This window comes from Pleurotus ostreatus, assembly GCF_014466165.1.
Source record: "Pleurotus ostreatus strain PC9 chromosome Unknown scaffold_10, whole genome shotgun sequence".
Taxonomy (NCBI): Eukaryota; Fungi; Basidiomycota; class Agaricomycetes; order Agaricales; family Pleurotaceae; genus Pleurotus; species Pleurotus ostreatus.
In genome coordinates this window covers 61,923-87,405 of record NW_023503165.1, presented here as the reverse complement: position 1 = coordinate 87,405, position 25,483 = coordinate 61,923, and the positions used below count along the sequence as shown (strand labels likewise).

The 25,483-nt window shown below is 51.1% G+C and overlaps 8 protein-coding genes and 1 non-coding gene across 9 annotated transcripts; 5 read left to right on the top strand and 4 right to left on the bottom strand.

Moving 5' to 3' along the window:
* Positions 1-435: 435 nt before the first annotated feature.
* PC9H_001780 (uncharacterized protein) lies at positions 436-2,378 on the top strand (the record flags this gene model as incomplete). Its single annotated transcript, XM_036771427.1, has 6 exons — positions 436-639; positions 693-997; positions 1,050-1,113; positions 1,165-1,228; positions 1,281-1,903; positions 1,956-2,378. The coding sequence occupies 6 exons, from the start codon at positions 436-438 to the stop codon at positions 2,376-2,378; spliced, it is 1,683 nt and encodes a 560-aa protein (XP_036626048.1).
* A 1,725-nt stretch (positions 2,379-4,103) lies between these two features.
* On the top strand, positions 4,104-5,825 carry PC9H_001779 (uncharacterized protein; the record flags this gene model as incomplete). The annotated part of the gene is made up of 11 exons (XM_036771426.1): positions 4,104-4,152; positions 4,233-4,390; positions 4,460-4,482; positions 4,534-4,573; positions 4,630-4,672; positions 4,723-4,839; positions 4,893-4,939; positions 4,997-5,092; positions 5,138-5,313; positions 5,402-5,522; positions 5,592-5,825. 11 exons carry the CDS (start codon positions 4,104-4,106, stop codon positions 5,823-5,825), a joined length of 1,104 nt encoding a protein of 367 aa, XP_036626047.1.
* A 148-nt stretch (positions 5,826-5,973) lies between these two features.
* PC9H_001778 (uncharacterized protein) lies at positions 5,974-6,749 on the bottom strand (the record flags this gene model as incomplete). Its single annotated transcript, XM_036771425.1, has 5 exons — positions 5,974-6,144; positions 6,198-6,272; positions 6,325-6,353; positions 6,403-6,598; positions 6,657-6,749. 5 exons carry the CDS (start codon positions 6,747-6,749, stop codon positions 5,974-5,976), a joined length of 564 nt encoding a protein of 187 aa, XP_036626046.1.
* Positions 6,750-6,998: 249 nt separating this feature from the next.
* On the bottom strand, positions 6,999-9,236 carry PC9H_001777 (uncharacterized protein; the record flags this gene model as incomplete). Its single annotated transcript, XM_036771424.1, has 5 exons — positions 6,999-7,880; positions 7,927-8,480; positions 8,530-8,628; positions 8,682-8,865; positions 8,916-9,236. 5 exons carry the CDS (start codon positions 9,234-9,236, stop codon positions 6,999-7,001), a joined length of 2,040 nt encoding a protein of 679 aa, XP_036626045.1.
* Positions 9,237-9,289: 53 nt separating this feature from the next.
* Positions 9,290-10,283, top strand: PC9H_001776 (uncharacterized protein; the record flags this gene model as incomplete). The annotated part of the gene is made up of 5 exons (XM_036771423.1): positions 9,290-9,346; positions 9,403-9,446; positions 9,498-9,590; positions 9,640-10,144; positions 10,200-10,283. 5 exons carry the CDS (start codon positions 9,290-9,292, stop codon positions 10,281-10,283), a joined length of 783 nt encoding a protein of 260 aa, XP_036626044.1.
* Positions 10,284-13,072: 2,789 nt separating this feature from the next.
* PC9H_001775 (uncharacterized protein) lies at positions 13,073-13,507 on the top strand (the record flags this gene model as incomplete). Its single annotated transcript, XM_036771422.1, has 3 exons — positions 13,073-13,211; positions 13,277-13,291; positions 13,350-13,507. The coding sequence occupies 3 exons, from the start codon at positions 13,073-13,075 to the stop codon at positions 13,505-13,507; spliced, it is 312 nt and encodes a 103-aa protein (XP_036626043.1).
* A 243-nt stretch (positions 13,508-13,750) lies between these two features.
* PC9H_001774 lies at positions 13,751-13,824 on the bottom strand. The gene has a single exon. It is a non-coding gene; the product is annotated as a tRNA-Val (tRNA).
* Positions 13,825-19,192: 5,368 nt separating this feature from the next.
* Positions 19,193-20,248, top strand: PC9H_001773 (uncharacterized protein; the record flags this gene model as incomplete). The annotated part of the gene is made up of 3 exons (XM_036771421.1): positions 19,193-19,341; positions 19,419-19,489; positions 19,563-20,248. 3 exons carry the CDS (start codon positions 19,193-19,195, stop codon positions 20,246-20,248), a joined length of 906 nt encoding a protein of 301 aa, XP_036626042.1.
* A 1,847-nt stretch (positions 20,249-22,095) lies between these two features.
* Positions 22,096-24,571, bottom strand: PC9H_001772 (uncharacterized protein; the record flags this gene model as incomplete). The annotated part of the gene is made up of 8 exons (XM_036771420.1): positions 22,096-22,169; positions 22,579-22,670; positions 22,741-22,823; positions 22,900-22,927; positions 23,024-23,083; positions 23,231-23,377; positions 24,287-24,399; positions 24,482-24,571. The coding sequence occupies 8 exons, from the start codon at positions 24,569-24,571 to the stop codon at positions 22,096-22,098; spliced, it is 687 nt and encodes a 228-aa protein (XP_036626041.1).
* Positions 24,572-25,483: the final 912 nt, after the last annotated feature.

Here is a 25,483-nt window from a genome sequence, read left to right as displayed (position 1 = left end):
TGCTGAAAACATGTCTAGAACGAGCTTGAAATGAAGTCACTGAATGAAGACTACTACAGACCTTTAGAGCTTCAGATTTCCACCACTACTTGGTTTGGCGAGAAGATTTGTCAGTGAGCGAGAAAAAGTGCGCCATTTGACAATCTTACACGAGTGAAAATACTCTGTCAGTTTTGAGGAATTCAAGAAAACGCTCACCGTAGGTTACAGCGGTTCTACCAATGAGTCTGGGCAAAGTTATGAGGCCTCGCCACATTGAGAGCTTTGACGACGAAGTATCGAGCCTCTTCATAGCTGGAAAATCACAAAACATGACTTAGAGATCATAGATATTAGTCGTGGGAAGATATTGCTGACCGTGTGAGTTAACATTCGAAAGGCGTGCCTCTCCTCTTTCAAGGGCCACCACATCGACCAGAACATTCAGCTGGCGCAATGGACGGAGCAGCATCGTCCGGAAGGAGGAAGGCCCTCAGACTGAAGTCTCTGCTTGCTGTCCCAGGCAGCTTTACTGGCCCGACTTCCACCAAGCAACAATCCATCGTTTGTTCGAGTCCGACATCCATCGTCCCCGGGGATGTCATTTTGGCCGTAGCCGACCTCCTGGCGCCGTCGGACGTGCTGAATCTCAGCCTAGCGGTGCGTCATGACCTGCTCCATCGCTTTCTGATCATGCTGACGCCGGGGGACAGTCAACAAAAGTGCGGGCGCTACTCACACCAACACTTTACGCCACCGTCGTCCTCAAATCCAGCAGACAATGCCGCATCGCGTTGAAAGCTCTCTCAGATAGCCCTCGCCTTTGTGCGCACATTCGAAAGCTAGCCGTGCGCCCAAACTACTACCTCGCATGGCCAAAGCCAGACGAGCCGCTGGACGAAGACTGGGTGGCCAAAGCGATCATCGACCTCGCACCCCACCTCAAGTACCTGCACACGTTTGATTGGGATGGGTTGGAGATGCCTGATGATGACCTGTGGACTGTGCTGAGGACATCGTGAGCCCTGGCCTCGAGTGGCAACGCGGCCCGTGATACTGATGCGCGACAGGTGCCCTGATCTCAAGACAGTGTACAGCAATGTCGGTTGCCGCCCGTTGAACGCCGAAAGCACGGTGAGTAGCGCGCGCGCGTTTCGTTCCATCAGTTCTTACTCGTATGTCCAGCTCTTCAGTTTCAGCAACCTCACCAGCTTCTCGTTGATCGTGAGACACGGGTTGGGAGGCTTAGGTGAGTCGGCAGCCGACGCTTACTGGTCGCGACGGTAACAAATATTTCGCAGATCTGTTCCCGCCTACCGAGGAGCTCCCTGATCGGCTGTGGGACATGCTGTTGAAGCGATGTCCCGATCTGGAAGAGATTACGCTGTGCTCCTTCTCTTCTTCCGCGCGTCTTCTTGCCTTCGACCGCATAACTGCTGGGCGCTTCCCAAAGCTGCACACACTCACGCTTGGGTCGTTTGGCTACACCAGCGACTTCACAATCAGTTATCCAGGCAGCGACTCGTCCACCTTCAGTGACTTCTTGGCAAATCATGACTCTCTCAAGCACATTCGCTTATCGTGGAACTTCAAGCGCTGGGTATCGCCTGAGACGATACCTATGCACCTCCCCCCGACCGCATTATCCAATTTACAAACATACATCGGGATCTACCAACAACTATCTGAGCTACCGCATCCGGAAAGTATCGAAACTGTAGACCTCACCTGCGAGCCCATCTATGAAATACGGCTAAGAGATATTACACCTGTGCTCAATAGGCTGACTTCCTTGACAACTTTGGATATTTGGGTTTATATCCCAAACACGACCAACGACTACACCACTTTCTTTATGACCCTTCTTCAAGCATGTCCGAAACTCACTGAACTACATTTCATGTGCACCACCGGCTTTACTTCGGTGAGTAGCCGGACAAAAGAAATTTACGATCGCTAACCCTATCGCGATATAGAAACCCCTCAAACGACTCTCGTCCCTCCTGTCCCTCCTCCCCGACCTCAAGACCTTCTCGCTAACCAAAGGCCACAAATACCGCGACGAAACGATGTTGCAATCCGCCTTACAGATCGTCAAGGACAACCCGCGGCTCACGCAGGTTAACGTGCGGTGGGCACGCGAAACGTGTCCGAACCATCTCAAGCAGGAGGGGACGTATGATATCGTGCACTCCAACGTTAATCTCGACGGTGACCTCGGCGAAGGTGGTCATGGTAACGGGCAGGCCACGAAGAATGTCCCTACCAGCATCAACGTATTCGAACGCGGCTTGACGGTGGTGGGGAAATCGTTCACGAGGCAGTATTCGGTCAACTTGAGGCCTAAAGGCAAGCTGGCGACTCTGAAACGTGGGGTGATGGTCCAGAGATATCGCTGAGCCTATTGTTCCTCGATGCTCCTCCGCAACAACCTGAAGCTCTATTATCCCATCGTTTCGATATCAACACTCGCTCCTTGGATCTTGAAATCGCGTTGCTAGCTCCCTCCACCTCTCCCCATCAGGCTGCAAGTCTCATCGATCTCGTCAGCGTATCAACCTCGAAACACCACTCAACCAACTGACCGCCACACTCGTTACTCTCGTTAACCATTCTGGCTGCCGAACCCTCACGACATCACGACTCACCATTTCGTTTTTCTCTCCCGGCCTCATATGTCTTTTATCATTCCCATCTACGGACTCTCAGCCTCTTCCTCTGTTTCTGTCCCCGTCCCCGTCTCATGGTCCCCGATTGTCGCTCATTTGTATTAAATAGTGTGTGCATCTGCATCTGCGTGTATTGTGTGGTGTAGTAGGATGTATAGGGTGTACGGGGTACCAAATCCCCATGTAATATACGGTGTAGAAAGTAGCCTCTCCTCTCTTTTATCAGGATTTCTTCTCAGGTGTATAGCTTCACCTTTTTCCTTTCTCCTTAAGCTCATGTATGTACACGTGTATCATCCAGGCGCTATTCCCCATCGATCTTCCACAAGCACGCATTCTTCCATTTAGATGATAGATTATCAAGATATACATAGCTTGGTAGGTCGGCGGGGTAAAGAGCCCTTATTCCAGTGCTCAGCGCTGAGTGGCTATGTATGTATACGGTTGGCTTCGACACAGATACGCTGGTGCCCCATGGAATTATTGTAGTCACATTGCGCAAGTCCGCACGATATGTAACCAAACGAGAGGACACTTGAGGCAACTCCGCAGATCGGATGATGGGGATGCCAAATAGTACCGTGATGGTACTGTTACCTTCAGCTTCTTGATATCCGTAAATTTTACACCGGTGAGCCTCAGCCTGAAGTCCAAAGGGGAGTGTAGATTCGACTCTTCAATCAGACACGGGTAAGGATGAGTATCTGATCCACGCCTTCATCTAATCGTTCTCTACGCATGTCATTTTCGATCAGAATCAGAAGGAACTGAAGACTTACCCCCGAAACAAACTAAAGATCGGGATGAAGTAGGTATGGGGGCATTCCGAATTGGCTGCCATTCGCTAACGCGCTGATAGCAATCATGAGTGCCTGCAGGGATAACCAACCGGTAACTATTTCCTTGGAGCACATCTGCAAACATGCAGGGCAATGAACACAAAGGTGGCTTCGGCGCTGACGAGAACTAATGTTCATTGGATACTTGCCTACTACTGTCCACGATGCCGGGGTACGTGTAGGTCGCCTTTAAGTGGGCCGTTCAAACCGGATGTGACCAGTGCAAAGAATGTGCATGATGTACGGCATGGTCCGTAATCCACCGAGCTTGAACTGACTTGGTGGCATTTTCGAGTTCGCGAGGTTTTGTATCTCTTATTCAATGGACAAGGCCTCTGTGCGATTCTCGAGGAGTCAGGGGCACAGGGGTGGTCTCCTAGAGGAATGGACGAAGGATCGCTGCATCGCGATCCGTTACATGTATCCAAATGATGTTGCCGAAACGTTCAGACTATGGAAGATCCCGAGATGCATATCACCCAAGCGGTGCAGACTCAACGCTCATTTACCGTAAAGCCCGTGTGCTGCCAGTGATCCCTCTCAAATACGAGAGGATAAACTTGATGTGCCAAGGTGATCCCAGTTCTTTCCCCAATTCCCCTCCAGCTCCAGCGCAATGACGCTCACGAAGAACGGACGCCACATCTTCAACGAAGTTCCACATGGTGGGTACTCGATGAGTTGTTTGCAGAGTCTCGTCTGGTTTGACTGTCGGCTGACCCCGGTGGCTGGCATACGTCTGCAGGCTATCCCATTCCAGGCCGGACGACAATATACGACGGCAGCCAATCCATCGACCTCGATAATGTCCCATTAAATGGCGGTTTCTTGATCAGGACCTTGGACTTGGCCGTCGACCCGTACTTGCGAAGCATGATGGACCAGGTCTCGAATTCGCATGTGGTATGTCCATCCCTGGAGGCACCTTTGGTGTATAGAGTTCAATGTATTGACCTATCCATGGCGAGGTAGACCCCCTTTCAACTCGGCGAACCGTGAGAGCTATTTATAAAGTGTCCTTCCTTCCTTCCTAACGCTGTATTTAGCCTGATTAATTATGGAATCGGCCTCGTGTTGCGATCAGAGGTAGGAAGCCTCACCTCCTTCCATAGACACCAGCCGGAAGCTAATCCCCTCTCAAGTATTCCGAGGCTCAGCCGGGAGACCACGTCTACGGGCTCATACGTGAGTCGCTTCTGACATCAATAGCGATATCCAATCTGACTTTGGCGCAGCGTTTCAGGAGTATAGCGTGTTGAAAGACTTCGAGAATCAGATAGAGCGAATGCGGGTGTTGAGAAACGATGTCGGCCTACCGTGGTCGGTCTACGTCGGAGCGGCCGGGATGCCAGGTAACAAAGGTCCAAACGGGGACTACGCAGCAGCTCTTATCTTGTCGTCGTAGGTCAGACTTCGTATATGGCGTGGAAGGCGTATGCGAAGGCGAAACCGGTGAGTTGCCCCGAGAGGTATGCCTAGAGACTCGGATTAAACTAAAAATATCTGCAGGGGGATGTTGCTTTCATCACCTCTGGAGCCGGTGAGTTCCCTGATGGCTTTGAGGCTGCATGGAGTCACTTACAAAGTTGCAGGAACCGTCGGATCGTGAGCATCTTTCTATGAAGTCCTATATGGCATCCTTTTCTGAAGGGCATGCGGAATAGGCTCGTTATACAACTGGCGAAGAGGGACGGGATGAAGGTCATCAGCTGCGCTTCGTCGGAAGAGAAGCTCCAGTACCTCTCGAGCCTGGGGGCCGACGTCACGTACAACTACAGAACAACAAGTGCGAGGGAAGTCCTCGAGAAAGAAGGACCCATCGACATGTGCGTACGCACCATCATCATCATCATCATCATCATCCGCGACATGATTACGCACAATACTCACGCGACGCGACGCGCGATTGTACAGATACTGGGACAACGTAGGGGGGGAGACATTAGAGGCCGCGCTGGACAACGCCTCGACTGGGGCACGATTTCTAGAGTCGGGTATGATGTCAGGCTACAACGAGCAACACCTGCCGATCAGAGTGCGCTGCATCTCCGCAATATTGGCCGAGGGTCGTACGGTTGTACATACTGACGAGCATCCAACCTAGAATCTCTTCAAGCTCATAGGCATGCAAGTCACGATGCAGGGCTTTCTGGTCTGGTCCCTGGTCGATCAGTACCGAGACGAATTTTACCGGGAATTCGTCCCGTTGCTGGCGAGCGGGGACATAAAATATCGGGAAGATATAACACACGGGCTCGAGACTGTCGGTGAAGTCCTCCTGGATGTCCAACGAGGGAAGAATTTCGGGAAAGGTATTATACATCTAGCAGATGGATAGCCTGTCCGCCTGTCCGCCTGTATTTACCACATAAGACCATATCCGATAGAGGCATCCGGGTAATACTCACCGTTCGTCCCTGCCTGCAGCCGGCCATAGCGCCATCGCAGTCGTGCTTTGATATCCAGCACGGAGGATATGCGGCTCGCTAATCCATGACCCACAGACGAACAGCTTTGCAGGCTCCAATCTCAGGGTGGAGTAGAACAGAAGAAAGCCAATGCTGCAGAAGCTGCCGCCGACGCTCTAGAAACACCGGTCGATACTTGGACAGCGGCGCCTTCGGGGGCAGATCAGGCACGGACGCTTGTAAATTCCGCTGCATCGCATCAGCTTGCACCGCCGCAAGGTACGAAGAAAATGGCCGCATACCGGAAGTGAAAGCCGTAGCGCCGTCTCAAGTTCTTCGAAAGCGCTGTAACGTTTGTGCGCATGGATTACCGTCCCCTGGTGGTACCCCCGGATGAGTCGGGATGGCGATCTACACTGCTGGGCGCACCTCCTTCGTCTTGATGGAGCAATCGTATACTGAGAGTGATGAGGACATCGTACCCCGCCACACGTCGCCGCAACTCACCAACATAAGCTCCGCCCTTCCTGTCGCCCACACTAGTCCAACCTGATATCTCTACATCTTGGGCGAAAGCGGCACTTTCGCCGGAGTGATCTTGTAGCCATATTGACTCCCTAGAGAATAGCGAAGGTGCCACGTCGGGGGAACTTGATCTACTCCCTCTGGGACCGGTGGGTGTGCCTCCATCTGAATCGTCGTCCTAAAGTGCGTGAGCATATGCCATATCCAGGCCCTACCCATATGAGACGGAGACGGACCTCGCATAGCTCATCGTATAGCCTAGCTTCTTCCCGAACATCGATTCGATTCGGGATGATTTCCAAGAGGTGGTTGCTGGATGTAGTGGCCATCGGGCTAAAGCTTCGGGATTGATGTCGCGCAAATGCAGCCAAACGCGTGCTAGTGTTACTCACGGCCCGGCTGTTAGGAGTTCATGCACATGTACAAACAATATATTTCTCTTGTAACTATGGATGACGCCGCCAAACTCATAAGCATTTCGAAAGTGAACGCGCAAGAAATGGCTGGCAAGCAATCGCCAGGTAGACTCGGATGCCCTCGTCATCTGAGCGGGCCCAGACCTAAATCTAATCCTGAATCTAGGAAATAGTCGTTAACAGCTTCTCCAACATGGCTCCATCAAGCTCGCGCGTAATTTTCGCGCCTGGGCGCACGCCTGGTGCCCAATCGATGCCCGCTGTGTTGAGGTCGAGCGGATAGCGCACTGCACCTTCCGCACCGCTCCAGTCGAAATCGAAATCAATCAAGTGGGGATTGCCGCGGGAATCCACAAGAACGTTCGCGTCACGCAGATCGCCAAAGACGAGTGCGTGCGCGTGCAGCGCGTTTACCGCATCCCGCAGCGTCTGGACGCCGTCAGCCGTCAGCTGCGCGCTCGCCTTCTCCTCCACAAACTCGGTGACGACACAGAACTTGCCGACTGTTGGCTCGAACGCGCAGTACAAGAGCCGGGGGGCCGCGCCGGCGGTGTAGGCGATGTTGTGGGCCTCCGCGCAGTAACGCGAGGCAAACTTGACGACGCAGTCCTTCGGCAGCTGGCCGGGTGACTGCGCCTCAGCAAAGAATACCGCTCGCTCGCTGCGACTTGCGAAGAGGCGATGGCGGTAGATGAGTTTATAATCGAAGTCGTCGGCGCGGAATGAGGAAAAATGTGGGCACGGGACCAACGTAAGATGGTCAGCAGCAGGGAGGGAGGGCATATTGGTGTATTCGTCGGCTAGTTGGTCTAAACATTCCCGGAGACATATGAAAAGATGGGCGATACGGTATGCAAGCTGGTCGCGCGCTGATGGATGCCCCAATGGTTCCTGTGAGGATAAAACGGGCACGAGAGAGATGATGTCGGTTAACCGCTCCGTTATGACTCCCTCGACATAGATGGCTCCGGAGACAGTGATGTTGGGGCCGCTTATGCCTAACAGGAAGGCGGGCATGCAGGATGTAGCGCGTAACTTTCCAAGCTGCCGACAATTGAGCATGGAGGGCGTATCTAAGCAAACGACGGACCTCAGACGCCGTTACAACTATGAGGTAAGCCTTGGCTGCCTGCTCTATTGGATCTCGGCCACCTAATCCAATCCCATTCTTGACCTCGGCGATAAGGTTTAGCATCAGCTGGCGGCCTGGGTCATAACGGAGGAAGACACCGCACTCCACTGACCTATGACCGTCAGGCTTGAAGGACATACTCCCGTAATGGAGTGTCACCTCCCGAAAGACAGCCCAAGGTCCTAACAGTGGTGTTACGACTGGCGCAATAGCGGACTGACGCACAGGCTCCGAAGCGTAATATTCTGCACTCTTCACGATGAAGGCATAGGCATCGGTCAAGGCTGTCTCAGGTATATCATCTATTGAAGGAGGCTGGCTGAAGCGTTGTTGGAATCTCGTGAAGATGGGGTGGTATATTGCAATGCTTGGACCCGTAATGCCAGCCGGGCGACCGTCGTAGACTGCGTCGGGGCGAGTTGACCGTTCACTTTGCATTAGAAGGGCGTTCATTGCGCTGGTGGACGGGGGGTTGAGCTTCGACCGAATAGACGTAGCAACTGACGGATGGGCTGAACGAAGAATCAACAACGAGGCGACATTAATGCGAGAGTAACGAACGCGAACGGTGTATGTGTGGATGCTTGTGACCCCTACGGCCCACCGTATTCTCTTCGATCGTATTCGTATGAAGGGTCGACTCGGCCGAGTGTTTGATAGCTTGGAGGGGTGACGTCAACAAACCTTATGGAATGACTTCCGAAACGGCTCACCACAAAACGCGACGATGAAAAGCTTGTTGTCCGAGTCGATGTGAGCATCTCTGAGCTCTGAAAGGCGTGTGGTTCCATAGTGGGCAGAACAATCGTCGATGACGACACGCCAATCAGCCCTGATTCGGCGTAGCTTGTTTGGAGTATTTCCATCAAGTCTAAGGAGGGCCAGCTCTGGTGGCAGCTAAGATGAGTCAAAGATGGGAAAATGCATCGTTATGAGAAGGTCATTACATTGTGTAGTGCTTCAGGTGGGGTGACGGTACGAAGATTGATCTTCGGATGGACTTTGAGATGATTCAAAAAGTCGGATACTTTGGAATCGCCGTTGGTCACGAGCTCTGAAAGGCCGATGGGGTTACCGCTGGCCTCGTCGATGATGATGCATGTGTGTACGACATGCTCCCCTTTGAGATCCATGCTACCATTGCTGCGGTCCAAGTAGAACAGCGTCTGGCGTCTTTCTCGATGCCGTTGCGGGCTGAGCTGAGTTCGAATTATTCCATCCCCAGAATCAACGCGAAGCGCTGGAGCAGTTAACCACCTCTTCCTCATTGCAATCGAGCATATCCACAAACCGTCCAGGATTCAAGCTCAAGTCTCAAAGGATGTCTATGTTCTCAAGTATTCTGTGCTGCTGTACGCGTGCACGCCGCGATTCCTTGGTGAGTTGGTGCCAAACCCTCGTGTGCATTGTTCATTCTTTGACTTCAGGCTTCAGGATTCTGTCGACGAACGAACGTCCTTGATACCCCATCAGGATATGTGCGTCGCCTTCCCTATGCATCGAATATCCTTAACTCTGCAGCAATTCAGCGATGCTCGCGTCGACGCCCAGCCAGACGATGAAGTTGTCGATCAGCAACGTCTGCGAGACAAATGGGCGGCTGTGGTACGCGAGAAAGAAGGGTGAGTTCCTACGTAGCGCATGAATGCTGCGTCGATTGATATTCCGCAGGAAGCTCATCAATGTCTCCCACCCCCTTCCATTCAACTTTCACAATCGCGCTCTGCCAGCGATGTATGGTCCAAGCTCGTCGCGTAGCGCCAGTACATCGACGAACAGATACTCTTCGATGGAGCCCGGCCCGTCCAACGACGCAATACTCACACCGTCGCCAGTTCATCACCTCGCTGGCGCCTTTTCCGAGTCGACTGCAGACGTATCGCAAACCGTCGGCCCAGACGGGATAGAAATCGACGTGGATGGGGACCGTGGCCGGGTCTTGCAAGCGCATATACGCAACCCAATCCTCGGGATTCGGCTGGTCCATCCTTCTGGCACTGCCCCCGATGTGAAAGGGAAGCACGTTGAGGTGCAGAGGGGCAGGGAGCGAGTAGCTTGGGGTCAAACTGAAGCCGCTGGTCGCACCCTTGAACAAGAGAGCAGCAGTCACGTTGACGGCGGCCATTCCGACTCGGAATCCGACGCGGATATGACCCCTAGGCCATCCAGGTTGATCGTGAATGTGAGTGGTCTTCCCCACTTGTCATGTCATTCGCTTACCCTATCTGTAGACGTCGCCACGTATCCCCCCTCCTCCCGTGGGCGCTGATCTTAATCTTGATGTCGGCAAGATCTGCGTCAGCTGGAGCGACTGACCAGCAAGGCTTACGCGCCCCTTCTTCGGTATCAAGCTTGGACTATGCGTGTCCTGTTTCCTTCAGTTATCGCCGTCCTCATTTGCCACCGTTCGTTCTAATCATAGACTGCCGTTACCCATGTTTGTTTTGCGTTCGTTTTCTGGTCCATCTCTTTTCAGCATCTACACAAACACTGTATCGATATCCACCAAGGCACTTCCGTTCTCGCTTCATGTATCTCCATATATATATACTCGCTACCATGCATCGTCCTCGCCGTGTCTTCCTCTTCTGAACGCGTTTGAACGCTCCCGAGTCCTTTCGTAACTACCCTTTGTGATTTGTGACGGCTCCGGAGCGACCCCCTCGTTGTGTGCCCGTGTTCGTCCCTGGAGTATCATATATCAAGGCCGGAAGACGTAGGCTGAATCCCGGTATGATGTAGCCCGAGGGTACGTCTGTTTTCATGTACATGTCGCTTTGCACCACACATTAACTTCCTCGGAGCAGACCCGCCGCCCTTGAGTCCGCGCAGCTGGAGGACACTAGACCTAGACTGAGCTGCGACCTTTGGGGCTGCGACCTTTGGGGCTGCGACCCGCCGAAATGGCTTGCTGACGCGACGGTTTTCCGTGCATTGCATAAACGTTGATCAGAAGGACGAATGCGGACCCCCGCATGGTCTCTATACTGCATTATGCATAGAGGTTCGCGACCGGGCGCTAGTACAGGCCGCTTCGTCCTGGCCCTGGGTATAGTGGAGTTTTGGGTGGTCGTTTTCTGTTGGTCCTGCTCTACTGTACCTCCATTGGTCGGAGTTGTTGGGGCAGACACGTTTTTCGTTTTTCGTTTTCTGCAGAACGTAACTAGAGCGTCGATCTTGGTGACCCCACAGCGGCCGCGATCATGGGGAATTGGTGAACTTGTGTCCATCGTAATATCGCTGAAATGGTTCTGACGGTGGAACTAGGCGAGGGTGTCTGGCATTCTGCTTCGTGCGAAGGGAGTGTTGGAATAATAGAATAATAGAATAATAGAGGGGTTGATTGTTGATTCACGGCATACATTTACCATACATTTACCATACATTTACCATACATTTCAGTTTCAGTGTGGTCAGACTGAGGATCGCTCCCAGCGCGGAAGAAATGCGTCGGATTGTTGGGATACGCCAAGTTCGTGGGCGAACAGGCAATTGACGTGGTAGACAATCGCGTTGGGGGCGCTATCATTCCATGTCCACGAACCTGGGCTTCGCATACGGCGAGGAGGTGAGTCGCGATGGCGATGCCTCTATGCCCAAGTCCGCACGCAGCAAATGATCGTCTTCGTTTTCAGAACCACTGTGATCGTACATCATACCGGCGCACCTTCTTCGCGAAATCTTGACAGGGGAGGAAGTGCGTGTCGTCATCGATGTGCCGATAGGGTGGTACGGTGATACGGTGGATGGTCCATATGTAACTGTTCGCTTCGTGGCTGACCATCTGACAAAGAAGGGGAAATGCGCTGTAGAACGGTGGGTCGGTAGTCAATGCAAAGGCTTGGACAGGGAGACATTTAGCACGCGTCTGGGCGCGCTGCTCGGCGGATGCTGGTACGTGTGTGGCGGGCTGGTCTCACTGCCACTCGTCCTCCGCGATGATCGTTTCGTAGGGATTCGTCGACAAACGACGATATATTCAAGAATCACAATGCTGCTTTGCACCAGCCCGAGAAGACTTACATCGATCGCCTTGGAGTGACATATTCAAGATAGAGGATCACTGGAGCAGTCAGACTCTGACAGATCGTAGAAGGATAGACCATGCGTTCAGCAAACGACATAACGGGTTGCCCGTGAAGGTAAGAACCTTGCACTCCTTCTATGTATAAGGCTCCAAGCCGAATCGCTGCATTATAGTTCACAGACCTTGTACCACCCCCGCCAAAGTGCTACATCCCGGGCGGTATTTTTATTTTTCTCCCAAAATCGATGTCGACGCCATCCTCTCCTGAAGCATCAATGCTACGTCGAACCGTCGTCGAACCGCTGTTCGCCTTCCATCGCCCGCTCCAGTACACCTAACGCCGTAGGACGTGGGGCAATTCCGCCTTTGATTCGTGACCGGGTATTTAAGGGGGAAGGGAAAATTCGATCTGAGGTAAAGACCTTTGAACAAGGGGAAGCGGCCCTCGCATGGGACATGTGCGCTGGGTTGCGAGGATTGTCGTTCGCCAACGATAGGGTGACTCCCCACGTATTCTCCATTTCGAAAAGGATGGGCGATATCCTGGAGGATAACTCGATGATTTGAAATTTGTGAACCGCTTCACAACACCTTCAAATTCAGGTCAGGACGTATTTTCCCACCCTCCTCGTAAGTTCATACATCTCCAGCCGCTTTGCCATGATTGATTTTATACCCAGCATGTGGTAAAACATGTATCTGCCGAGTGCTCGGTTCCATAAATGATGTTGATTACATGAACGCAAGGCCTTACTAGCGCTGGAAATGAATCTCGAAACATTGGAAAAAATATTACCGATGCACAATTCGGAGTTGGGTCAGCGACGTGATAAATAGCATTGCGTTGTCTGTTGGGAGTGTTTCCGCTGGTTGCGACTCTATATAGCGAAAAGGATCGTCAAGACTTGTACATACTCCCATCCTCATCGTTCCAAGCCCCTGTCTGCATTGTACTTCACCGCCACCAACATTTGACAAGACTATAAAAACCGGTACCATGCTCGGCTCCACAGCATTTGCTGTTAAACAGATATCACTCTCTCGCCCGCCAATCGTTCTCCCCCATCAACCCATACCATGGATTTTTTGAAGAAATTCACCGATAACAAGGAGTCGGACAACAGCGGTGGGGATCATCGAAAGCAAGATGAAGGAGGTTTGATGGGAATGATCAATGGCGCGATGGGAGGGGGACAGAAAAGCGAGCACAAAGAAGGTACGACCAGCGTTTCTAATCATATCGCAAACGATCGAGCAATATTTAATATGGTGACTCTGTAGATTTGCTCGACAAAGGTACCCGTTGACTGACTCCTATCAAACCTACCACTCACCACCCGTCATTGGCGTGTAGCCGTTGACTTGGTTCAAGAACATGTCTTCAAGCAGGGCAGCCAAAGCAACGAATCCGCCATTGAGCAGGCGAAGGACGAAGCTATATCAGATGCGATCAGAGACCAATACAAGAAGATGACTGGCAAGGAATTCATGATCCCAGATAAGTCTGAATGAAGGTGCGTGGTTCTATACCCCATGTGAGTCGAAGAGTGTTCTCAGCGCCCGATAGCAGAGAACACTCTGAAATTGTCGATGTACTACCCCTGTATAAATCTCTTTAGCCAGAATTCACAGCCATGCAGCTCCGCGTTGGCGGAGCGTATGCATCACCCTGTGCTTGAGGAACGACCGAAAGTTTCTTCATAAACCCATCTCACCTTCCAATACACATGGCTTCCGGGTGGAGACGAAAAAAAGTGATTCGACCCAGGCTCGAACTGAGGACCTTCTGTGTGTTAGACAGATGCGATAACCAACTACGCCATCGAACCGACGTTGTGATTTCAGTAACGAATAGATATCATATGAATAAAATACTATAACGGTCACCTGCACAAATACATATGTCACGCATAGAAACACTAAAATTGAAGGAAAAGAATAGGAAAAGAGATTGTCTCTGCAGTTTGAGCGCAGCTATCGACTGCACCAGCATTCCGATGACCATTATGATCCCCATAGTGCACGCTCGCGGGCAATAGATGTGGACCATCGTTCTAGTTATTGCTGTGGTCTCAGCATATGGGATGTACTAGTTGGTACGGCGAAGGCGGCACCATATATAGTGATGGTCGGGCGAGAGGTAACGGGGGTCGTGGGAGCTATGAGGGCGCTGTAGCTCATGGAAGGAAGGCCAAACAAGATCAACGAGATCGAGTGCGGGAAGATGGGGAGAGAGGGGTGGTAGCCGTATATCGATATCTGGAATCAGAGACAGTGTGTAGGCCCGTGGTAGCGCCGAGCCAGCGGCATGCACCGTGTAGGCTCATTAGTAGCCTGGTACTTGTCCGCAGTCTGGTACTTGTCCGTCACAATACACGTGGCATGGACTACACCATCCGCCAAATGCGTGCATCAGAGGTAGCAAGTCATGAGGGAACGTGCGAGTGGGATTATAGAGGGGCGACTCGAAAAAGGGGCATCGATAGTAAGGTGGTGGTAGTTAATGGGGAAGCGCCTGCGTGTTGCTGGATGCGTCGAGCATCAGGGATGAAGTAGCTGCTCTGTTTTTTCCTTGAACCATTTATTTGCGTTAATCGATAATCTTCATCCCGCCTTAACGTTGGGGCGGCTGCATGCGATTGTTTCGGGCTACGGTATTAGGCGTCCTTTAAGAACGGACAACCGCTGCCACGTAACAGCGTCATCAACACCACGGAGAGTGCTAGCGTGCATGCCACTAGCACCATTGTTCTTTTGGGCTGAGACGTTTCACGGTCATTGATGTCTATGCGCCCGGCAAACTTAGGATATTCAATCAGGAGGGTGTTGAATTACTCACGAGTTCCCTCGGCGAGGTTATTATTGTCACGTCCTCCGACAGTGCCGCCATTGATCGTCGCGTTGTAGTAGCTGTCTCCGAGCATGATGATTTGGCATGTATTAGACATCCCTCGCAACAAGGAAGTTGGTCGGGGCGCGGAGGAGTGAGGAGGGGCTGGAGACTGGTCCCTAGTTCCCTATGAACTTTTATGGAGTGAATGTATCGCTTTCGTAAATATAACAACATACCAGCTCACCCACGTCATTCTTCGTGCAGATTTCAACAATGAGGTGGGGTGTCAGCGGACTGATTCTGCATCGATGTCTTGAAACGAAACGATGAAGCATGCTGCCGGGACCCAAGATTGAGAACTACGGAATGTTGCGGTGCACGAGGGAGTGAATTTAGCCGTGTGCCACTTGGTAGATAGACACCTATAGCGTGGATAATAGGTTGGTATACTCAGTTATACGCGGGACTAGATTGTCGTACCATGGGTCTTGAAAAGGTGAAATTCAATAGTGAATTGGTTAGGGTTGTACAGTCAGCGAGACATTTGGGTTCGGTGATATGGGCAGTAGAAATCATGCAGTTTCATCTGACGGGAGAGACAGGCGGGCTGGGTGTAACTGATCTGGCGCCAAAGGCTCGTATGGAAGCAACCGGTGAGCGGATATTGGATGCGGACGTCATGCACGCTACAGGTTTTGAAGAGATATGTGGTGTTGATACTAAGTGCAACGTGAGACCTTAGCCAGATTGAACCAGTACATCGTCCTGCCTCGAGGAATTGGCACAGCGAACTTGTGCTCACCCTTCGATGTCCAAGCAGCGTCTGTTCCTCATCGGGTAGAAACTCCGCCACGAGGCAGTGTGAAGGGATACCTCCAGGTTCATTATTGGCTCAGTAGCCCAGGAGTCTGAGAGAAAGGTATGGGAAAACTTGGTACCTATAATGCCCGACTGAAATTACACCAATTCTCTAGCCAACACGATTGAACGGCGTGTTTGAGCTTTTATCCTTCGATAGCTTAAGCTCGTAGCGTGCGCTGTTATCCCAGACTATCAGAACACTGTCCACGCATTGAACACGATAGATCATCGATATGTGTGTCATGTGGTGTTCCAAACCTGAAACGGAGCGCCTTTGATCAACGTGCACAGAAGATTTTAGAGCGAACACACCACAGATCCTCTTATGTTATCCACATACTGACAAGGGATTGTGACATCGGTGAACTTGAAACGATGGCGCAGTAACGAATGAAATCGGTTCTCCCCAGCAGGAAGGGGCCTGTCATGGATGTTGTAACTTGGGATTGCCTCGAGGATTGCGAGCTCCTGCTGGAATCTACCTTGCATGCTTCCAACGTCGGTCGTCGAAGCGAGGAAGACCTCTTGGACGCCTGCGTTTTTCTTTTTTTGGGGGGGAGGTTAATGTATGAAACGGCGTCACTATACATAGATGTACCATTCGGTGTTACCTGTGTCCACTGCTGTATTTCATGTGTGTGGATGTACAGCAGCTCCACTGCGAGTCAACCTGTTGATGGGGGCAAAGCAAGGGCGAAAGAAAGGATAAAGACATGTACAGATGGAATGCTGACTAAGATATATATACTTAGGAGGCACATAATTTTCTGCCGTTAAACCCAATGGTCCGAAGTTCTAGGTTATCAAAGGTGTATCGCCGAAGGGCTTAAGTCGTAGCTAAGGGAAAGAGAGCGGAGTGGCGTACATGCGACTGCCAACTCTCCGAGGAGTTGACCATGGTATTCTAGAAAAGATAAGCGAAGATGAAAGAGTGTGAGTTCGTACCCTTTGCCCGCTGAAAACCACACTCAACGTGTTTATGCTGCAGTATCAATGTCGAATGTGAGACATACCCAAGCTTGCCGTATGTCCTTCGGCTCGTTCCAGACGTGGCTGTGTGTGCTGTTAAACGGATGAACGACGTCCTCATTCTGGCCTAGAATGCACGGCAGTCAAGGGCACTAACGTACACTCAAGTCGGTTCTGGACCTCCATATACTCTAACACGAGCATATAACAGTGATCAGCGAGCTCAAGTCATCAAGTGTTAGAATGCATGCCTTTGTCAGTGGCTGTTGAAAAACAGTAGCCAAGATGCACAGTTTCGTCGCGGTCCAACCTCCAAATCTTTAGCGGTGGGTGTAGGGACCAATTGCGTAGGCTGCGGGTAGTCTTGTCGTTCCAAGGAAGTACTTGGCGGGAAACGATTCTCGTGCATTTCGAGAAGCTGTTTTCACAGCCAGTAGTTTCACAGTCGGGCTCTACTCGTTGAGTGCTTCATCTACCTGATGTGTAGCGCATAAAGCATTCTTGGTCGGGCGAGCCTTAAGGTCCATCCGGAGTACTCATGCGATGAAGCTGATCGCAGCACTCCTTATCCGCCAGTCGGTTGAAGGGCAGTTCAGAGAAACTATTAGTTGAGTAGCAAGGGGCTGAAGTGGTGCTCGCAGGCCGAACTGCATAAGCGCCGATGGCTGAATCAGGAAACTTACCACGTACACCTTGTGAACACCATATTACTATTAGTAGCGCGCAACGTCGCCGACCCTGATTCCCTGATTCCCGACTACTATCTAGGACCTTGTCATACTCTCGAATTCCTCTCGGAGGCTGCATTCCGTCAGCCTATCTGAGCGGTTATGTGGACGTCGAACGCTTGTAGCTCATCTCTATTCGTCGATGTCGTTACGTTGCTCTCTAGATGAAATTACGACCTCGACTTAAGTGGTGGCTTGAAAAATTCAATGCAAGTTCGTGCTCCCGGAGTTCTGGACCCTCTTTTGCCATGGTTCAACCATAGTTGACGGAGCAAGTGCATCCTCGAAGGGGATCTACACGACAACTATGAATAGGCATTACTTAGCTGTATCCGGTGTAAATCTCTCCAAGAAGGCCACGATTCTCAGCGTGTAGACCTCGCGGTCAAACGGCAAGAGAATTGTACGTGACGCGTCCCTGACTGTGCATTTGTCTCTGATATCATAAATGCCATCGTTTTCCGGGCACCGCAGCCTCGGTGCTATACGTATCCACAATTTCCATGATAATGGCATCCTTCTCTCTCTGTCCAGCTCGATGGTACCTCTCCATGTGGGACATCGGCAGAAGCAAGATATATCAGGCCCCATATCGCTTTCACCTCGACTTTCTAGCCCTATCGATATACAGAGCCTTGCCCTGAGACACTGGCAGTATAGGCCGATCACTCTGACCGTTACCTGCCGTCTGGTGGGCCCGCAGGGCTCACTCAGACGTCTATGGGTTACGAAACGGGCTACTTTGCCGTTGCTCTCGAGTTTCTACAGCATTCGCTACAAACGTTCACACGGCGCCCAACGCACGATCACTCTTCTGCTGCGCTTGAATGACATTCTCTTCGGCTGCTCACTCCCTATCTACAGTGTATCCTTACCCCAGTGCAGATCCACCAGTTTGGCAACAATATACCTCGTCCACGGCCCAACTTGACGGTCGCCCTTCTTGACAAGAACTGCGCCTCATCGTTCGTGTGAGGGTAGATCGAATGGGTTTGGGTCGGAAATGGCTGTAAGTGAAAACCGCATGAAGAATTTAAGCCTTGTAGTTTCAGGAAGTAGCGAAATCCACTGAAAGTAGGCGTTACATGCTGCCGTAAATGCCGCACCGCAGTCCCGAAACGCTTAGACTGCGGTACACTGCCTAAACCCATCGACAATATTCTGGTCGGTGAATTAGAACAGAACTAAATGGCGATGGGCGATTTCTTTTGTGGTGTGGTATAACAAGAGAATATAATCATCGTGGTGAGCACTATCTATTCTTTACTCGTGCAACATGCTGCTAAATATGCAGCCGGCGCAGTCGATTCAACGTGCCGCCACCTTCTAAGGCTTCGTTCATGGCATTCTCACAACGGGCTTAAGCCCCAAGAACTGCAGTATCGCCACTCTACGATTGCGACTGGGGCTGGATTAACGTTTGTATGTAGATGCTTAATTTGATCGGCGAGCTTGAATGCTTCGATACGATTGGTTGCTAGTGGCACTTCGTTCCCTCCTAAACCGTCACACTACAATAGCCCAACGGATCAGCCCAAGTACTAAAATGGGCAGAAAACTCCCAAACTGTCTTCTTTCGCGGGATGCCCGTCGGTTTTATGGCGAGAAGCAGAGAGATTGCACTCTTGGCAACGGTGAATACGCATGGGCGGCACGAATTATTGTCTATGACGGGCGAAGGCCTCGCGAATTTCCTCACACGAACTGTCGTTATGATCATGAGATGTAGAGAATTCCCTCGACTGGGACGTTTTCTTTCCACGGTGGCATGAGGCTACTACATATAGGCGATGTCTGAGCCAGCACATGGAGGAGTACACATCAATGCCCCTCCCCATTCGCATACCGACGTCGACACCTGAGCTACCACTACTCCGTACTCGGTTAGTTCTCCTTGTCTTGACGGAGGTATTCTTCATCGTAGCCGGGTCGCTGTGTTTGAAGATCTTCACCAAGTACGTGCCCCTTCCCTTGTCTTATCTCAATCTGAACGTTGACCGACTGCTGTCGCTCATCCCTTCCTGCGTTACAGACACGGTGATGTACAGGATCTGATAAACGAATCCGTTATTCCTGGGGTGACCGTAAAGCTGGAATACAACGGTACACCTTCTCATACCACACATCAGACTCGAGCCTGGGGACTGATATTGCTTCTGGATACTTCGCCGTCAAGATGTCAAGACCGCGACTATCGTGCTTTTCATCGCAACGCATATTGCAACGGCCATCTTAGCCAAGATCATTATCCTCCACTTGCAAGATATCTACAACTTCATCCCCCTCTTCATCGCCAAGAAACTCCGCATCGCGAACAAGCGTCTCGCATCCACGACCCTCGGATATCAGGCGCTTGGCCTGAGCGTTATCATAGTGTTTAATGCCGTTTCACTAGGCTTTTTCTCGTTCTTCGTGTTCAAGAGGGAACAGACGGTTAGAGTAGTCGTCGGGGACGATGTCAACGTGAGGATACCGGACGGCTATGGCATGCAAGTCTTAGACCGGCTAGGAATTGCGCTCGCATATCATGATACATATTACTGTACGCCGCTCGTCTTCGTGAACTCGTTCTCCTACCCTTTGAACCGTGACGTATTAATCGTTCTCATCATCGTCTTTATAGTTGAGATCACCGCGAAGTTACCTTGGGTTGCTTTGCTGTTTGCAGTTCCTACAACATTCGTCACCATCGTCGCCCGCATCAAACGGCAAGCCAGCCTCACCGACATCACTCAATCTTCTTCATCAGGCCCCGAAAAGGGGGACCCCTTGAATTCAGGGGTCGATGAAGGGAAGGCCGAAGGAAACGTCAAGGCCGAGGTTGAAGTCGAATGCAGAGAAGTTGGAGCAGAGAAGGTCTGAGCGCTTGCCAGCCCTCGCGGTGTAGACTCGAACATTCATGCGTCAATAGAACAAAGTGTATGTATTGATGGTGGGATGTATCGCCGTTCTCAACTTACCAAAACGTGTTCCGCGTTTTGCTCCTTGCGTGTCCGCGCCATGTGAAAGGAGGTGATGAGGCACTGCATAGACTTTACTCTGCATAGATACCTTGCTTACTCGAACTTCGTTTAGGGTAGATTCAGAATCAAGGCCTTAGAGATGGGACATATATTTCTATTCAACATGGTTTCATGTACTCGAATAACTATCGGTCCCGCCATATGCTCTTACCCTTCCAGCCCTTACCCGCTGGCAGCTGCTCTTCCGGGACGATGACCAACCAATGACCAACCCAAGCACCACATCCCCCAGCAAGTCGGCCTGATAATCGCTCAAGAACATAGTGTCCCGCTGCATTGTGGGCTTTCACGTATTCCCATTTCGTGATATTTATTGGCGCCAGTGTCTCGCGGTCGTGGATTCTCATTGGATCCCAGAATAGCACCCAGCACTTCCGCACGCGATACTCCATCTCCAACAGCCCAAGGATGGCTTCGTTCTTCAGCTCCTCCGTGCGGCGCCCGTTTCAGCTCGCCATCGCCCTCTTTGTGTATCTGAACAAACCAAATGACTGGTTTTCGTACCTCTCGAGACCTTCGTCGGACGTCTCGTCTGTACTGGTGGCTCGACGAATATCTGCCATATCCACTGCCCCATTATCCTTTTGCGCCAGGGCCCATGCAACTTTGGGGGCGTGCTTTCCGATTCACCGAGACAGAGAATACGATCGTACGCCAAGTCGATGATTACTTCGTCGACATTTTTTAATAAATAGATGCCGGAGAAGGTACTCTCTCGCCACTAAGAACGGTGAGGTCAAATTTGTGTTGATTGTATGGTTCCATCGCTCCAAAGACATCGCAGTGATGGGCGTGGTGGCGGTCGGCAGTATCCCATGGTTTATTACGATGATATGAACGGGGGCGAAGTCAGACTCGCCGTCACCCTGCGAGAATATTTGCGAGACACTTCGTTCATTAGTGAGGTCTGCCTGGATGGCCTGTACCTGCGATGGTCCGAAGCTTTCAATTAGGTTGCGAAGCGGCGAGATATTGGTGTTATAGTGTGCTGTGATCTTGGCTCCCTGCTCTGTAGAAGGATAGCATGAGCTCAGGCTTACAAATATCCATGAATTATATGATACCGGCATATACGCGAACGATTTCAAGGCCTGGGTCAGCCGGTGAACCTTCTTGAGTCAAGGTAAGTAGTTCCAGAGGTCAGCGACCTATTCCGCCACTAGCACCTAGCCACAGCCCGCCGGTTAGTTGACAATACGGGAGTAGTGAGTTGTCCTACCAGTAACCAGAACGTGCACGTCCTTCAATCCGAGATCCATCAGTAGGTCTTAGGCAGAGTCGTTGCGCGATCTTCGTAGGGCTCGTGTGAGACTGTCGCTGTGAGCGGTACACGTGTCCATTGATGGTATTGGAGCAACTGAACCTGAAGTGTTCACTATTTGAGTCGCATCTCAGCAGGCGTCCGTCAGAGGAGAGCAATCCCCGACACGAACCTCGTTGTGTGGATAGCATGGCCTTCAGGGGCATTCCGAGGCTTGCTAAGATTGAACTGCGACGAAATGAAATGAAGGGCATAGCAGGGAAGGCGATGCTAGGGTGAGCAACTTCCGCTAATCTTAGTCTAGTCAGCGCGGAAGAGCCCTCGGCAGGAAGCGTAGCGTTGAATATGAAGACGAGCTCGAAATGGAGTTGCACAAGGAAAGAGTAGGGGAAGAGGGACGAGGAAAGTGGCACCCCCGCCGCGGTTCAGGGGAGTGATGGGAATGATAGGGGACCTGCCTGCAGAGAGGAAGACCGGATAGATGTGACGAAGCGCAGTCCTGAATAAGTGGTGAAACAACACATGCGAAATACAACAAATTAATAAAACAACAGATTGAGATGAATACAAGCTTATCAGAATACATGAAAAAGATTCTGAGAGGCGAAACGGCTAGATAACAATGGCAACATAGTGAAGGTGAAGGGCAAAGCAGAGAGGACCAGGTCCATAGAAAGTGGGACGTGGCGAAGTAAGGGGTGAAGGTTGAACAGGGAGTGTCACGCTCGAAATGTGCTGAGCTGCATCACGTCCGACGTTGTTACTGTTCCTATGTACGCAACATCAGAAATCAATATCAGTATTGAATCGCGATATATAAATGAAAGTACGAAACCCGAGGGGGAGTCGGCAAAGGATACAAAACTGACAAGCTCGGGGATCCCAAGTGAAATTGAAAAAGAACGCACCTGTCCCATTAGATATCACCCCACAGCTGTTGACCTCGAATTTGTATCTGCTGGATTTGGCGGTCGAGCGGATCGTTTTGCGTGTGTTCAGTCTACAAACAAAGTAAGATATCAACGAACTGAGAACGGAAATGAGAGAGAAAGGGACGAAATGAGACGCACGTAACCAACCACGAATTGACGTACACCTTCCCGATCAGAATGTGGAAGGTTGTGAATATGAAGTTGTCGGGCATCGCGAACCACTGTCGATAAAAGCAAGAAAGGCCGTCATTAGATGATTCAGTTACTAGTGAATTCAAGTGGAATATGAGGACGCACAGTGATCATTGCGACTAAGGAGAGCATGCTATATGTTTGCACCGAACAGGAAAGAATCAGTAATCCGAGACGGCCTAATGTAAAGCAGAGGGGAGGGGAGGGGAGGGGAGAAAGATTTACGCACCTGGTGACCAACCCGATATTGATCGAATATATTACAAGCCTATCGACTAGGTTCTGTGTCCTATACCACATGATGTACGATGTTAGCTTTTATATCCCTTGGTCTACGTAGGTGAAATCATCGAATGAACTTGGCGGTAATGGGAACGGGAACGGAGACAGTCCTTGGTCTACGAAATACGAAGTCAACGAAATTGCAACACTCAACTGCTTAAACGCGCCCCTGCCCCGCCTGAGGTACCACACGAGTGAGCCGGTGATGAGCACATCGCAGACGACGCTTGCCGCAAGCTGGAGGCCACCGAATATCTCCGCGGAGGTGTGGTGAATGGAGATGAGGCCGACGTTGAGAGCGCTGTTCGTCCGCGTCCGTGTTCATCCAAGTTCACATCCACGCAGGAGATTGCGTTGTCGTATGATCAGATCGAGGTGAAGCAAGAACCTGTGAGTACCACTGAAACGGCGCGTGTACGCGCGTAGTGAGAAAGGAAGAGACTCACAGCGTCGTATTCATCCCGCACCCACATACTATCACCAAAGACCCTATTTGGTAACCATTCTCCTTAGCATTAAGGGACTGACGCACTCAGTTGGAGGAGCGACATTGATGACTGTATACGCAGATATTAAGAAAGGGTCACATTCGAAATGAAGTGATATGGAGGGGAGGGAGGAAATGGGGAAGACGGAGGAAGGAGGCATGAGAATTGGAAACGAAGGGAAGGACTCACGAGTATGACGGGGATCCATTTATTCCCTGCGCTTACTATTATCTCATTAGCGTTCACATCTACCTTCGCAAGTCGAATCGAAAGGAGAAGCAGGGACACAACGTACTCCGATACACGCGCACCATATACGCCCTTCATAATCAAGAGGTGAGAAAGAGTGGGAGGAGTGGAGGGAAATGTGGGGAGACATGGAGGGGACGCACATCTGGACTAGGCTTATTACTACGTACTGCATTTGGAGTTAGTATGGGTAGACAACAAGACGAAGACAACGGTGAAGAGTAATATGCTGTGAACGAGGGAGGAAGACGAACGAAGGCAGGGTATGCGTGGGTGAAGATGACGGGAAACCGGATACACAACGATGGGAAAATGACTCGAGAACGAGAAGCAAAGGTGAAGGAGAAAGCATTCGAGAAGATGAAGGGTCTATGGAGGGAGAGGAATAACTCACGGCGACGTATCCACTAGCCTATTAGATCCATGATACCTATTCAGCTTCACAAACACATTCAATAGTAAAGGTAATACACACCAACAAACTCTTCGGGAGGACGAACGCAAGCGCCGCGCGAAGGTACCACACGTTCGAAGCGTGTGCGATGAGGAGTGTGTGCGCGGTTTCCAGGACCATAAGGAGGGCGATCTACCACGCCGTGTGTCGGGATAGTTAGCGTTTAGGTTGAAGTAAGGATCAAATAAAGACGAGGAGGAATAAGATGACTTACGAAACCCTTGATCAACCGAGGATCTCCAGCATACGTCCTGTAGTAGAAGACGGCTTGGGCAATAGAGAGGCCGTATAACCTTTTCATCATTATTCATGTTGTTTCGTATATCGAGAATGAAAAGGAACAAGAGAAGGGACGTACGGGCATGAGGCAATCAGGCCGTATAAGAGTGGGGCAACTACGATGGGCGGGGCGTCTGGCATCTTCCTTGCCCTTAAGCCTTTATCAACCTCGCGTCTACTTATGCCTTCGTTTACTGGTCGTTTAACCTGTGAACTCGTTCGCGCGGCGGGGGAGTAGTAGGAGGATCAGAGGAGGACGTCGTCAACCAAGAGCAAGAGCAAGACTCAAAAGATAGGAACCAAGTCCTTAGAGGGAGACGCGTGACCTGATCGGCGTGTATAAGTACATAAGTAAGCACGCTACAATTACAATTAGTGGAAGCGTTACAGCGTTCGAACAAAGATAGAGTGATAAGCATCACTCACCATCACTGGTCAGTCCATCAGTGAGTCAAAGCAGTGCATCAATAGCGCGCACAGACTCGTGATGCGTTTGATCGCGTTCGTATTGGTATTTTGGTCGTACACGCTGAGCAATGGGGGAAGTTGTTGATGGAATCAGCTTCTCTACTGATAGATGGGTAGGTGTGCGGCAGATCACGCCATGTGGGTCATGCGCGAGTCGGGAGTAGTATGTGGTGGTTCGTATGTCGGTGGAGTGGGAGCGCCAGAAACAGAGGTAGTGAGTCAACATAAAAGTGGGCGGGCAGGGCGCGTCGCCAGAGCCAAAACGGAAATAACGGCTGCGTTCCATAGCTACGGTCCATTGGAATTTAAAATTCCTGGAGTCGCGCGCTTGAGTGCAGGTTGGTGAAAATTGGAAATTGGATTTGAAGAGGTCGTCGATGTTTTTTTCAGTCCTTTTCCTCCGCCGTCCTCGTCCTCTCACTAACAACACTGGCAACATCAATACACGCGAAGGTTCTTAGACCCACTT